At 36.3% G+C, this 14,647-nt stretch overlaps 1 protein-coding gene across 7 annotated transcripts in view; it reads right to left on the bottom strand.

The window, feature by feature from the left end:
• Positions 1–14,647, bottom strand: part of cyst (rho guanine nucleotide exchange factor 18 cysts) — a 245,364-nt gene that overhangs the window by 24,509 nt on the left and 206,208 nt on the right. For 6 of the 7 annotated variants that reach the window (XM_069825944.1, XM_069825939.1, XM_069825945.1 and 3 more), the window contains 6 exons: positions 10,321–10,502; positions 5,946–6,126; positions 5,693–5,820; positions 4,096–4,116; positions 2,982–3,178; positions 758–965 (listed from right to left, as the gene is read on the bottom strand). In XM_069825944.1, coding sequence (XP_069682045.1) covers positions 758–965; positions 2,982–3,178; positions 4,096–4,116; positions 5,693–5,820; positions 5,946–6,126; positions 10,321–10,502 — 917 coding nt within the window. The remainder of the gene's footprint in view (positions 1–757; positions 966–2,981; positions 3,179–4,095; positions 4,117–5,692; positions 5,821–5,945; positions 6,127–10,320; positions 10,503–14,647) is intronic. The other variant, XM_069825942.1, reaches the window with a different exon arrangement.

Raw genomic sequence — 14,647 nt, 5'->3', positions numbered from 1 at the left:
ACAGTTCTTACAGGTGTCGCACCATGAGATAGCAGAGAAATGTTCTAGGTGGGGCAGAAAAGGAAAGTCATGACGCATGCGCACAGTATTGTTAGTTATAGTATTCCACGGCTTCAATCACCCCAGCCCAGAAATTACTCTGGCATCTCATGGCACAACAACTGTTTATGTAGTTTAAGTTTTATATGTGAGTAAATATAATAGCTATTCATTCAAAGATCCATGTGTTGACCAGGTAAATATAGTTCCACCACGAGTTTATGTGGTTCGTTAGAGGTGAAAAATGAATACCCGTTGCCTGATGATATAAGATGGGCCACCCTGGTAATGAGGGATATAAATTCATTGTCCCAGTCATCCAGGTTAGGTGTAGGACCATATCATACTCCATAAAAAAAATAAGTTAAGAAATCTAAAACTACTCTTGCTGAATTATTTTTTAAGATGACCTAGAAAGTCTATGCAAATATTCAATTTTAATATAAACAATTAAAGCCACTAGAATTGGAGAACTTACATCAATTGGAGGATAACAGACTAGTAAGAAAGTAACATTTTATACAGTGACTGAACAAGAAAAAAGGAAAAGACCTCCACTGAGATGGCAGAATAGCATATAATAGGATCTCCAAGTGATTTGAATTAGATATTGGAAGACAGCAGCCAATGATAGGACAGTCTGCACGGAAATAGCAAAGATGATCTTTGTTTAAATCAGGCTACTGTACCAGGGAATGAGATATATGTAAGAGCTCACCTGTAACCTCTGTAGGTCTGTTTTCTTCTCCTCTATGTATTTCTCTTCAGTATCCTTTTCACGTTGCCATGCCTCTTTCTCTTGTGTGAGGCGATCCTGCAGGTTGCGTAACTCCTCCAGTTGCTGGTTGTGTCTGTACATGGGACGGCGTTCACGACCATCCTCTTGTGTTAGTTGATTTTTATATGCAGAAAGCTGGGCTTGAAGACTGAAAAAGCATTAATGCAACTCATTGGGAACAAACATTTTGCATTTACTGGTACTATAAACAAAGATATTTCAATGGATAACTGTCACTCTGCCCAAAAAATAAGTATTTATTGAATTTCATTACAGTCTGTGAGCACAAATATGTGCAATTCACAAAGTCAGTATTATGTTACATATAATCAGAATTATAAATTAAACAAGCAGAAGAGATAAAAGACAATAAAATCGTAACAAAAACATTAAACAACATTGGTATTAAAAAACTCATTCATATCATAAAAACATTTGTTCATCAACTAATCAGAGATAAGTCTGTTAAAAGACTTCCTTTCCAGAAGGAAATGTGATTGCAATTTTTAAAGACATATAAAATAATTTTCTTTTAGTAGATTATTTTACGACGCTTTATCAACATCTTAGGTTATTTAGCATCTGAATATGATGAAGGTGATAATGCTGGTGAAATGAGACTGGGGTCCAGCAACGAAAGTTATCCAGCATTTGCTCATATTGGGTTGAGGGAAACCCCAGGAAAAAACCTCAACCAGGTAACTTGCCCCAACCGGGAATCGAACCCGGGCCACCTGGTTTCGCGGCCAGACGCACTAGCCGTTACTCCACAGGTGTGGACTCATATAAATATAAAATAATTAATTAATAAAATAATTATTCATTGTTTTAGTTAGCCTACATCTGGGTAGGTCAAAAAGGACACAGTTCCTGGTATTATGTAGATGTACAGACTCAGAAACAAAATTTGGGCCACCTAAATTTGTTTCTGGGTCTGTACCTCGCTCCTGTGTGCCAATATATGTAAATTATCTTTTACAAAATTTAGGGCTTGATAAATGTACTGTGATGTTACTGTAAGAAAGTAGTATACTACGAAAATAAGAAAATAGGCAACTCTAATGTACTTCTTCAGGACATACGTTTCGATAATAAAATACATCTTCAACATATTTTTAAGGGAAATCAGCATATTGTTAAGTTACGTGCACATCAAGTTCATATAAATAATATTTTTGGACTTCTACTGCGAAAAATAATTTGCTCAGTTGCTGACAATACTGTACTGACTACACCAGATAATTGAACAGAAAGTCAGCAATTAAGCACACCCACAGATGAATACTTAATCTTCATTCCATACAAGAAGACTCCACATATCAACATAATGCAAAATCTTTCTGTTCCCTGACCCCTGATTGGTCCTATGTCTGTGCCAGAAAATGAGGCAGGCATCGACACATGTGGAGCAATGACAGATGACATGATGTCATAGCAGATAATTATTTTAAACTAACAACCTAACATAAAGCATCGACATCAGGTAAGGGACTGCTTCTACAGGGTTTCTATTATGATATTTCACCCCTGAACTACCAGCAACTGGCTCAACCATTATAGCCTACACTATCACGTATGTTGGAGGACGTTAACAATACACAATTTTAAAACAGCACAGAAACCATATTGTGCTGAGTACAAAGAGCATAGAGAAACTGACTGATTGACCACCATTCCTATGTCCATATTGGATTATATATGTGAGTTGTGATATAGCCAAATTACAAAACCTGCTTGTCATCTTATCACACTTCATTGCCAATAAGGTCAGTTTTTTCCCGGCTGCAAATCATACCTTCTTGACAACCTTTATTAGTTTTCCAATCTCTTCATATATCATATTTCAATTTGGTGTTTCCTATTAAGACTTCGAAAGTACACAACTGGTTGTGTTTTCAGACTGGCAACTAATTAATGTCACATTCTAGATGCTGTAAAGAGGTTCTTTGTCCTGCAGGAATAGGATGAGTTTCGGACACGTGCATTTGTTTACATGCAGAGTCTTCTTGTATGGAATGAGGATTAGGTTTCAGTTATTGTTAAAGGACAGTAATTTTCTAGTCCAGTTCGATTTCTTCTGTGACGGTAACTATCTTTATGGCAGACAATCCCTATTTTATTTTATATACATGTAAGCAAATGACTAATAGTACTGATAACTAACCTGTGTATAGAGGTCATCTGTTGAGAAATGATGGACAACAACTTGTAGACGTAGTGTGACAACTGCACAGCAGCCAGCTGCTGTTCCTGGCCCAGCATCAGTAATGCTGGCAGCTCACAGGAGTTGTCACATAAGTTTGAAGCCAGCACACCAGGAGGAATGGTGGCCATCATAGCATTGCGCCATGGTAAATGGTCCTGTGCAGAAATTGGGTATATTACAGTAATAGGATTGTAATAGGAGTAGCTAGGGTCAAGGTTTATACACTTGTATTGCTACTTGGTATGTTTAACCACACCCCCAGACACATCTGATATCAGATACAAATATTTCTGCATACTTAGCTGTAATGTGGGAAGCAATGCATATTATGTCCAATCATTGAAACCTTTAAAGAAGACAAAACAAATTCAAGTGAAGCATCTATTGATAACTGTTGTTAACAGTAACTTACATATGTAATACTTTCGATGTAAAGTTCAATAGGTGACTACTTCCCTCCTTTAGGTATTATTAGATTGAGACTAGAAAATTTAAATTTAGTAACGTTGTGAACGTTTTCTCAAGCATAATGTACACTACACCTACTCAAATAAAGTTTATGTTTAGAGATGCTTATAGTGCATAAAAATCAGGCTCTAGGAATAAAATTAAAACAAAAATTATTTGAAATTTACAAAGTTTTTATATTTTAATAATTCTGCTACAGCTGTTGTCATCTAATGTTTTGCATTTGATAGTGAAACCACAGGTATTGTTGCTCTCCAATATTTTACAGTTATAGATACTTAAAATAGTGTGCAAGGGACATTGGTGACATGACACATCTCTTATCGCCTTTCTTATCTTATAAAAAAAATAAAAAAGAGCAGTATGTGTCATCTAAATAAAAACTGTATGTTTCCAAACAATGCTCTAAGATAGAAATAAATTTGCTCCACATATCACTTTGTTCAAATCTTACGTAAGCAAAGTCATAATTTTATAAATATCGTGTTAGACCAGTGGTTGGCAAATCTAGTACATTTAGATCTTGTAGAACGCGACTTCTCAATCCCTACCCTCTAGTTCACATGCACTTGCAGAGTTTGTTGACATGCTTCATTGTACTCACTCGCACAGTTACCAGTGGCAGCTTAATAAGAAAGAATGTCTCTAAGTAAGTGAATAGAAGAAGGCAAGGAAATATTATTTCCATAAGGAATGGGAAGAATAATGCTATTTTGTGAGGAAGGGGAGAACATTACATGTTTTCTATGCCAAAATGTGTTACTAACTTACTAAAATAAGAAATTTGCGACAGCATTATGAAAATATGCATTATGTGCAAAATACTTTAAGTTTTAATTAATTAAAATGTATCTTTTTTCTGAAACAAGCAGCTTTTTCTTTTTAATTATACATCAAATTCATCATCACAATAATTTAAGTTAGCCTACTATATTTACAAACTTTATCCCTTGGCAGGTAGTAATAGTGTTGAACAACAGATAGTTTCATGGTAGAAATAAATCAAATACAACCAACAATAAACCAAATGCAACAACAGGGTTGAAATTCATGAAGAAAAGCATTCCCTAGGTGAGCTATGACAAGTGGGAAATTGTTAAAGCAAAAAACCATACGTAAAAGGAGAATTTGTGTGCCTCATTCCATTAGTATGAGTACGTTCTCAAGAAAAGATGAATTTTGAAAAATATCATCATCATGATTAATGTTAATGTTAAAGTCTATGGTGAGTTCATTATTAAGAAAATTCTTTTTTGTTTACATACATTTGGGTTTTTAATTCCTACTGTCCTTAATAAGTAAATTAGTTCTGTTTTCGATAAGGATAGCAATGAGTTTGTATTTTTGCATACAGGACCACCACTGAACGGTAGCAAGGAGGGTTTGAGACAATCTAGCATGTGAGATAAATGAGCTTGGTGGATTTTCTGCGACCACTATAGAACAGCAAAAGGTATCTACATAAAAAGGCTCACCACTGCATTATACTAAAGAATTTATTCAATGTGATGATCACATCAAGGACTGATAACATATATTAATTATGAAACATTGTAATGAACTGCTTGAACTGCAAGGAAGTTTTATGGATAGTCTGAAAGAATATTTATTTATTTATTTTTTAATAATATTTGCCATAACCAAGTCTGAAAAGCTTTCAAACCTTTTGTTTCTTTTGGTTGTTACTTCAAAATCAGTTTGAGTATATGCTGTTCCCCAAATATAATGCTGTCATTTATACTGCAGGTATTACTGCCTGACACTGCCATTGGAAAAATAAAAGTCCTTCTCTGGATTCTTTCGGTCTGCAGGTGAGATTAAAAAATTGACGTATGGAATCACAGAATAAATGCAAAAAATATCACAAATATGATCGAGATTTCATCTGGATGTATATTTTGAGTCTATTCAGAATGAGAATGAATGAATTTGAGGAACTATATAATCATCAGTTATAGAGAAATTATTGTCTTATAATGCAGATTGGATCTGTATCTCATAAACCTGCGTTATTTATTTAAAACTGAGTGCTATTTTCATAATTTATACTTGGATGTTGTAATTCTTTGATACTGAGCTATGGAAGTTATGCTTTAGGTTATTTTTATTTTTCTTTAAATTTGATTTTACTAATAAACTTGTCCATAAAATAATAAAATACAAATGACAACTGATTGTTTATTTTCTAAACTTGAGCTCACCAGAGGTAGTTTATGTGAACGAATATCTCCTTTACTTCCCAGATTTGACTCAGAATCTACTGTCGCTGAAGAAGCAGAGGAGTGCGTATGATCACGATTTTCTTTTGGTTGATGCTTCTTTACTACACCTACAACAAACAGAAATTACAGATAGAGAATGTGCAATACTGGGAGTACACAGAATTAGAAACAATTCATCAAAGTCATGTGGTAATCTGTAAGATAATCAAATGCCAACAAATTATGCACATACCTTTCACTCCGGCAGCTGGTAGCTGATCTTTATTTGCATTATCGAATCCGCCAAATGTCTCAGCCCGTTTTGGAAGAGTTGGTGAAATGTAGGCCTCACTCTGATGTTCTCCCACAGAACTTACACTCCTTGACAAATTCGTTCCTGGAGCATACAGTGAACTTGCCAAATTGTTTACCTCCTGTAATAAAAACCAAAATAAAAATTTTCTCCACAACTTAAAGAACTTTTATGTAAGAAAACAATACACTTAACTATGAAGTATTGAGTTGATGCAAAAGTGCGTGGCGTTTTTTTGCTGTGACAAAAGTTGCTGAGATGAATACACAGCAGAAATTAATCAATAATATATTCTCTTACATTACCTATGAAATAATTGTATTCCAATGGATACCATCCCATTGTGGAATCCTGGGAAACGAGAATGCGGATGCTTTAGCAAAGAAGGGCAGCACTGTTACTTACAGACCTGTTACTAAATCTACGTATTACTCTGTGAAAAGATTTATTAAATCTACATACTTAGACTTCAACAAACAAAATTTGATAACACAATCTCAAGGGAAAAAATGGAACTCTCTGCATCAAAATCCACAGTTAATTCCCGATTTACCACGAAATCGTCTGTAGCTGCATTTAGATTGGCAACAGGCCATGATTGTTTGGCCAAACACCTGCATAGAATTGGAATATATCAGTCCCATAACTGCCCATTGTGCAACTCAAACCAAGAAATGGATTCGGAACACCTCAAAATCTGTGCTTCAGTGGCTGGTCATGATAATATCTTTGAAAAATATTGGAGTGCAAGAGGTCAAATGAGTTTATTGTCAAACGCCTGGCATTAGAAAACAACAACAACAACAACATTACCTATGACACTCTACCAATGCTAGAGTAATTTTTCGACTCTGCATCTGAAGAAATCTGCTAGTTTGGAGTTAAAGACATTGTCAAGCCAACTTTGTAAAGCATCTTCGTTACCAAAGGAGTCCCATTGAATATTGTTGGATAAAGAATGAAAGATAGGGAGAATATGGGGGATGTGGAATTATCTCCCACCCAAGCTCCTGGATAGCTGCTTTCGTTATGTTAGCGGAATATGGATGTGCATTAGTAGCAGCACTTGATGCAATCTTCCTGGCCGTTTTCTTCAACTGTGGCCACAAGCCGTCTGAGTTGTTCGCAATATATGTTAGGAGTTAGGGTTATTGTCTGACCATCAGATTTGTGCCCCTTCAGCGCTGTTGTCGTTCTTGAAAACATTAATGCCTCGACTCACTCCATTCCACCCACTTTCCTCCCACCACGTTAAACAGCAGGCCACAAACCTTGCCAAATAGGGATGTTGTCAAACGGTGTCATAAATAACTGGTCCTCCATGCTACAATATCATTTCTTTCAATCAAAATACATCTTGTATTTCTACATTTTTTAAACCTAAATCCCATGTCTCGAATCACTTTCTGCAGCGTTTCTCTCCAACCTTGGAAAATATTGCTTCTCTCGCAACCTTCAGTAATTACTTCAATGTCGGAACTTCTTTCTGCACAGTATAAAATTCTTGTATCTTTCTTCTTAAAATATACATCGGTTCATATCTACAAGGATTAAAGGTTTCCTTAGTCTATTCTTCCTCGATGATTCTAGCTTTACATCTCCTGCACAGACTCCCTTTCTTCTGATTTTCTTTATTAGGCACTCTGACTTGCCTATATAAATTACATAAAAAAACTAACCGAAGTGTTCTAATTGAAAGACACATTATTCGTTCCCTTCATGAGACATTCCCGACTTCTCTTTGAAAAGATATACAAGCCTGGTTGGTGAAACATAACATACCATTTGATGAAAACAGTACTAAAACGAAGTTTTACGATTTAATCTTAGCCAATAAGCTAGCACAGAAGACCTATTTAATTGACCAAATATTAGCTGAAAACAACTATACAACCTTAAGACTTTCATCTTACCATCCCGACCTGAGTCCCACTGAATTAATTTGGAGGGATGTTAAACAAATGTGTTAGTAGTAGAAATACCATTTTTAAAATAAAAGATGTTGAAGTGTTATGTCGGCAAAGATTTGAAGAAATTTGCCAAATGGAATGGGAAAAGTATGACAAAGTGGAAGAAATCGAACCAGAGTATTGTGAGAAGGATGGCATGTGAAAGAAAGAATTGACAGGATTGTAATTGAAGACAGTAGGATGGAAAGTAGTGACGAAAACAACGAATATGAAAGTGACCCAATGGAAAATGAAAATGAAGACATGTCAGGTGTGAAAGAAATGGAAGACGGTTAGTTGTTGAGTTCGTAAAGTGTGTGATATGAAGTATTTAAAAGTAAAAACGTAAATCCATGATGCTCCAACCCATGAAGGGCCAAGACAAACCAGCCGGTTGCTGGCCTCACGTCCACATGCCGAAGCAGAGGTGGACGATCATCCAACCAGAATGGAGGTATCATGTGGTTAGCACAATGATCCCCCCAGCAGTTATAGCTGGTTTGAGATATTTAAAACAGTAGCAAAATGTCATTATTATATTACTATATTTAGTAATGAGTGTATTTTGTACATGGATCAACGTATTGTAAATACGGAGTGCGACTGCTTTTTTAAACAACATTTAAAATCGCTAGCTAATAGTGTGATATTTAAAAAAATGAACAGAATGCCTACATTATATTTAGTCAAGTAGTGGAACAATGATTTTGTTATTCAAATTGGTTTAAATAAATATTTACTCAGGTAGTAGATAAATGAGTGTGTGTGTTATCGATGACATCTGACCCTATTAACTATCTGACACTGCATTGGTTATGAAGTTTGCTCCTCCCCCACGCCCACATCTGGTGATTAACTCGCATCTTAGCTTTCATTACAAATTTCCATTCGTCTAAAACAAATGCTATACCTGTAACACAGCATATAGCAAATCAACAACACAGCAACACTGTGTAGCAACAGCAGCAGCTGATAGAAAATGCTACATTCTGATTGTTTTAAAAAGCTATTGTGCAGTGTTCAATTTTCTTCATGGGAAGGGTTGCCAATGCAAATAACAACTGTCTTGTACATCATTACAACAGCGTGGGTATATTATGCAAATCTAGTCTTTCAGGTAAAGCTCCCTGTGAAGCAGATTTGAATAATTTCAAGGGAAAAATTGTTCCAAAGCCGGATATCGATCCCGGGACCTCTGGTTGAACGTACCAGTGCTCTACCAACTGAGCTACCTGGGAACTCTACCCGACACTGTCTCAACTTTTCCCTTTACATCCACACAACTTGCGTGGGTTGACGAAACGCCAGAACCCACATCGAGTGCACACAATCTCTGTGTGACTTGGAATTGTGGTTTTCTGTTAACGTACACAGTGACGTATATATTATGCAAATCTAGTCTTTCAGGTAAAGCTCCCTGTGAAGCAGATTTGAATAATTTCAAGGGAAAAATTGTTCCAGGGCCGAATATCACTCCCGGGACCTCTGGTTGAAAGTACCAGCGCTCTACCAACTGAGCTACCTGGGAACTCTACCCGACACCGTCTCAACTTTTCCCTTTACATCCACACAACTCGCGTGGGCTGACGAAATGCCAGAACCGACATCGAGTGCACACAATCTCTGTGTGACTTGGAATTGTGGTTTTCTGTTAACGTACACAGTGACGTATATACGTGAGTTGTGTGGATGTAAAGGGAAAAGTTAAGACGGTGTCGGGTAGAGTTCCTGGGTAGCTCAGTTGGTAGAGCGCTGGTACGTTCAACCAGAGGTCCCGGGATCGATACCTGGCCCCGGAACAATTTTTCCCTTGAAATTATTCAGCTTGGGTATAGTCACTAATACTGTTAGATGTGGTAGATTAAGATTTTTCAGGGCAATGTTAGTCTATAATGTGAAGAATTCAATTTCTGAGATGAGGGTATACTGAAGAAATTCATTACCCCTAATAATAGAATGATTACCAACAGAACTGAATTTTGATGTGGATGACAAATGGCCTTAAAAACTTTCTTCCAGCCTCTTATTCAGAAGTAAGTTACTTTTATGTGTTATAAATATGCAGGGTGTCCACAAATGTTTACCCGGATTTCATCTGTTGCAGGTAAACTCGAACACTCATAAAGTTTCCATACTGATGTCTTCAGTATACTGACTTTGCCAGCTGGAGCGCTGCTGCTGATTTTCTTAAAAATGACTTCACTGCAGGAAAAATCCCAACGTGTTCTGTGACTAGCAGAAACAAAATCTCAGTTACAGTGAAAGAGAGAAGACTAATTCAAAGGATGTTGTTTCTTGTATACTTGGGCCAAAAGAAGGGAAGGAATGCAATGCTGTTTTGGCAACATTATTTTCCGATAACACACCTGAACTGCTGACAACACTTCCTGCCACATGGCTGAGCTATCAGTGTCTTCTGCTACAAGATTGCAATAGTTAGGAGACTCGAGAATGTTCTCCACACCTGCAGCAGCAAGAAGCTTCTGTTGTAGAGCCATTTTCTCTTCCAGAATCTGGGCCTGTTCTATATCCTTCTGCCGTAGAACACCTGCAACAAATCAGCCAACACTCATTACTGAATTGTCATAAGTACATCTCAAATAATTCATCTCGTTTGCTGTCATTTATTCAATATGTAACACTAGTACATAACACAGTATCCATCTAAAAGTAAGCTCCAATGATTCTACATACTAAAATACAAACAAGTCACCACTCAGCAGAATATCTACATCCAATCTAACAGAACAAAGACAACACTGTAGAAAAACAAAACTGGAAAATAGAGGCTTACACAGCATACTTATAAATCGATTACATACACAAAATGGAACAACACTTACATAACTTGAAAACAGAAATATAATAAATTTGAAATGTTTATAAATTTTTACAAGCTCCAGGGAAAAACATGATATAAGGTCATTTAAAAGTCACTTCAAACTCTGAAGCATTATGAATATTATAATATTAGAGATAGAAGAAGAATGTCCACTGTGCAACGTACCACGATTATCAATGAACATCTGCTTCAGTGCACTGAACTGAAGAAAGAAGTGCAGCAGTGCAGAAATCTGAGCACTTTTTACTGGGAGGCAAGAAGCAAAATGGATTAAATGATCCCAAAAACGGACATTGGAAAACAACAACATATTTGAAAAAAAAAAAAAAAAACATACTGTATTGGGCAAACAATTGGGTTTTCATTTGTTACTTTTTGCATTTCCTATAGTTACCATTTTGTTGATTAAAGCATACTACTACAAGAATTTTGAAGTTTCAAGCCATGGTTCTATCATTGAATGTTAGGACACAGCTGGTCCAATATTATTATGGAAGCAATACGAGTCCTTCTCAAGGTCTGAGAAAATTTAAAATAGTTTAAGAGAAGGCCCATGTTCCATTTGTTCACAGAATCTAATGGTTACAATGTTCGAATTTTAATACTGTGGACTGGGGTCCGAACCCCAGGATTTATAACTTGTGTTGGGCAAGCCTGTGGTGCAGGTAACACAGGCGTTTTCTCCGTGAGCTCTGGCTCCCCTGTCACATCCCAACAAATCTCCAACATCTATCACGAGTTTAGTGTAGACCAAAAGTAATGAATGATGTGTCACTGCTGCTGAGGTACTTTAGACAAGAAGTAATGAAATCAGTATAAATAATTATTATAGAATTAGTAGTGTTAGTCAGGTGTCCAGGTATCTTCAAATGACTTACAGTACAGTTTGGAGAATACAGTCAACTCTGTGAACTCAGTTATAGTGAACATTCGGCTATAGTGAACCTAGATCATTGGTCCCAACCCGCATACATTAAAAAGTACGTTAATATTTCCGTTTATAGTGAACCCTCACTTCGGTTATAATGAACCTAAAACTAGAACTTCCCCAAGAAAATGTAATTTAAAAATGACCAAAATGGTAATTTTGGAAACCCTTTCTCCTGTAAACTTCCAAGAATATGTTCAGAACAAAATCTCAAACCTTTTACTCCTTCAGTGCATTGAAAGACAAAGGATTTGTTAAGCTTCCTGGACAGCTTGAAACATATTAAAGAGAATAGTGTATGCGGTGAGGGATAAAGGAAAGATTAGTTCTGACTCCCTTAAAAGAGGTTATTAAAAGAATAGGAAGAGGAAGCATTTTCCTTTGTAAAAGGGAGTAAAGTGATGACCAAATGGTAAATACAAGAAGGATTACAGTATAATGGTCCTCAACCCTTTCTCCTGCATCTTTGTAAAAGTGAACCTGGGGAAATTCCAAGGCCGTTTACACAGTAGCATATCTCTAGTGGGAAGAGGTGCGAAATCGGTCAGTGCCTATTACCTACATAGCCAGATTAGATTCAAGTTTCGAACTGTGAACATCAGGATGTCGAAGTGTAAAGTGTTTAAGTTTGAAGATAAAGAAAACATTAGTAGGCTACTGATATTGAATGTGGTCTGTCCTAAACGGGCATTAATACTGTGTGTATAGGAACGTCAGTAATATAAAAACAGACACTTCGGTTTTAGTGAACCTCAGATATAGTGAACGAAATATGCTGGTCCGCAGAGGTTCACTATAACCGAAGTTAGTTGACTGTACTATGAAAGGTCTTAGTCTGTACCCAAATAAACAAAAACCAGTGTTTGCACTCTAAGCAACTGACAAGTAGAAAATATATGATTTTGCTCTATTTGTGCTACCAGGAATTCAACTTAATAATCATTGGCTGTACAAAGATTTCTGGACAAATGAAACACACGTCTTTCTTAATGGTGGTGTTAATACAAGTAATTGCAAAATTTGGTCTGAAAATGATCCCTGGGTTTTAATTCAACAAGGTCATCATGATTTGAAAGTCACTGTAAGGTGTAGCTTTACTTTGCAAGTCCATTATGTGGTCCATATTTATTTGAAGAAGACAACAGTGGAATAATACAGACTGTCGCAGTAAACAGGGAGTGCTACTACAGAATTCTACATATCTTCGTCATCCCTAGACTGAGGAATCACGACCTGAAAAACATACATCTACACCCTGCAAAACAATTAATTACATAGATCTTTGGTGATCTTATCACAATAGGCATTATCCAATAAAATAGTCTCCATGATCTCCAGATCTCAATCTCGCCAACTTTTGGTCATTGGACTACCTTAAAGAACGAGTTTTCTTGGCACACCCAACATCAACTGAAAGATGCTATGTCGAAAGAAATTGAGAATATTTCAAGACACTGCCTGCAAAATGCTGTGCATGTTGTCATAGAAAGAATAGTGGGCATATTCCCAAAATCTGTGAAAACCAAACTTCATTGTTTGCTCAAGACAGTAATGTTTTTGTTTGTTTTTTTTCTACATCATATAGGCCTGTTATATTATTTTTAATTCTTTAATGTTTGCAGTGAATTTTGAATGGCCTTATACTTCACACGTTGATGTCTGTGCAAACAATCTAGCTGACTACTTGTCTGAGAGAAGTATTGTTGCAATACAAAAACCAATACCCTTACCAAAAATAGAAAAAAGATTCTGAGAATTCGGTGGGACATTCAAAACAGAGAGAAACACAACAGAGAAAATTTATCAGGGCTAAAATATGAACACGGTGAAATGCAGTAAAACAATCCCACATATAAATAAAATAAATAGCCACTCCACTATTCAGACTGGAGCTCAGAAAGATAGCCTTAATGAACATCCAAACAGAACTGGGCTTCCGACAACTAAATTATACACCATCTGCAATAACAATGTAACTATGGATAAAGACCACTATTACGCTGCAGAAATCTCAATGTGTAGCAGCAAAAAATAAGTGACTCACAGCACTTTACTGAGAAGCAAGAAAAAAAATAGCATAAGCTAATGGAAGGACTGCTACTGAAATACAAGAGATTATATTTGCCATTATGTGCAAGCAAACAGTATCTCTGTATAGACGCAACATAGCCATTACTTTGTAAAATAAACTGAAATATATGTCATTACTTCGTTAATTATTGCAACTGAAATGTTAAATATTGAGAGGGATGTGGGACACGTTATTCAGCAGTGATAAGGAAACATCAATTGGAGCAATCACAATTCATAAACTTATTTATTTTAAATCAGAGACTGTATAAACTGACTGAACATTTTAATGGGTACTACTTATATCACATCACAACAAGCTGCTAAGTACACTCGAGTCTTTGTTCTCAATGGCAGTCTGCAAGGACCAGGAGGTCAGCAGCAGAGAAAAAAAGACAATGAAACACACCAGAATAGTATAGTCTGCGAAATGACTTTAAAGAGTACATGTTTCTGTGATCATCATCATCATCATCATCATCATCATCATCATCATCATCATCATCATCACATCATCATCGCCATCACCACCACCATGAATTCATAATCACCACCACCACCACCATCACCATCATCATCATCATCATCAGTAGGAGTTATTCCAAAGAATTTGCATCAGTTATTGATCCATTATGCTAAAAGAATCTCGAAAATATGTTCTGGCAAAACTGAAACTTCTTATTCAGCATGTCTGCTGGGCTAACATCATCTCCAAATTGTGCAGTGGATAATAGTAATTTATAGTACATGAGAATAAAATTAGATTGAATGTGCGAGTGTAAAGTTTAGTGCCCAACGTGAAGCTGAGGGTGATAATTTCCATAAGTGCATAAAATCTGTTTACTTCCATCTG

Source organism: Periplaneta americana, chromosome 5 (genome assembly GCF_040183065.1).
Source record: "Periplaneta americana isolate PAMFEO1 chromosome 5, P.americana_PAMFEO1_priV1, whole genome shotgun sequence".
NCBI classification, from domain to species: Eukaryota; Metazoa; Arthropoda; class Insecta; order Blattodea; family Blattidae; genus Periplaneta; species Periplaneta americana.
The sequence above is the reverse complement of the archived record's forward strand: the minus strand, read 5'-3'. Positions and strand labels throughout refer to the sequence as shown.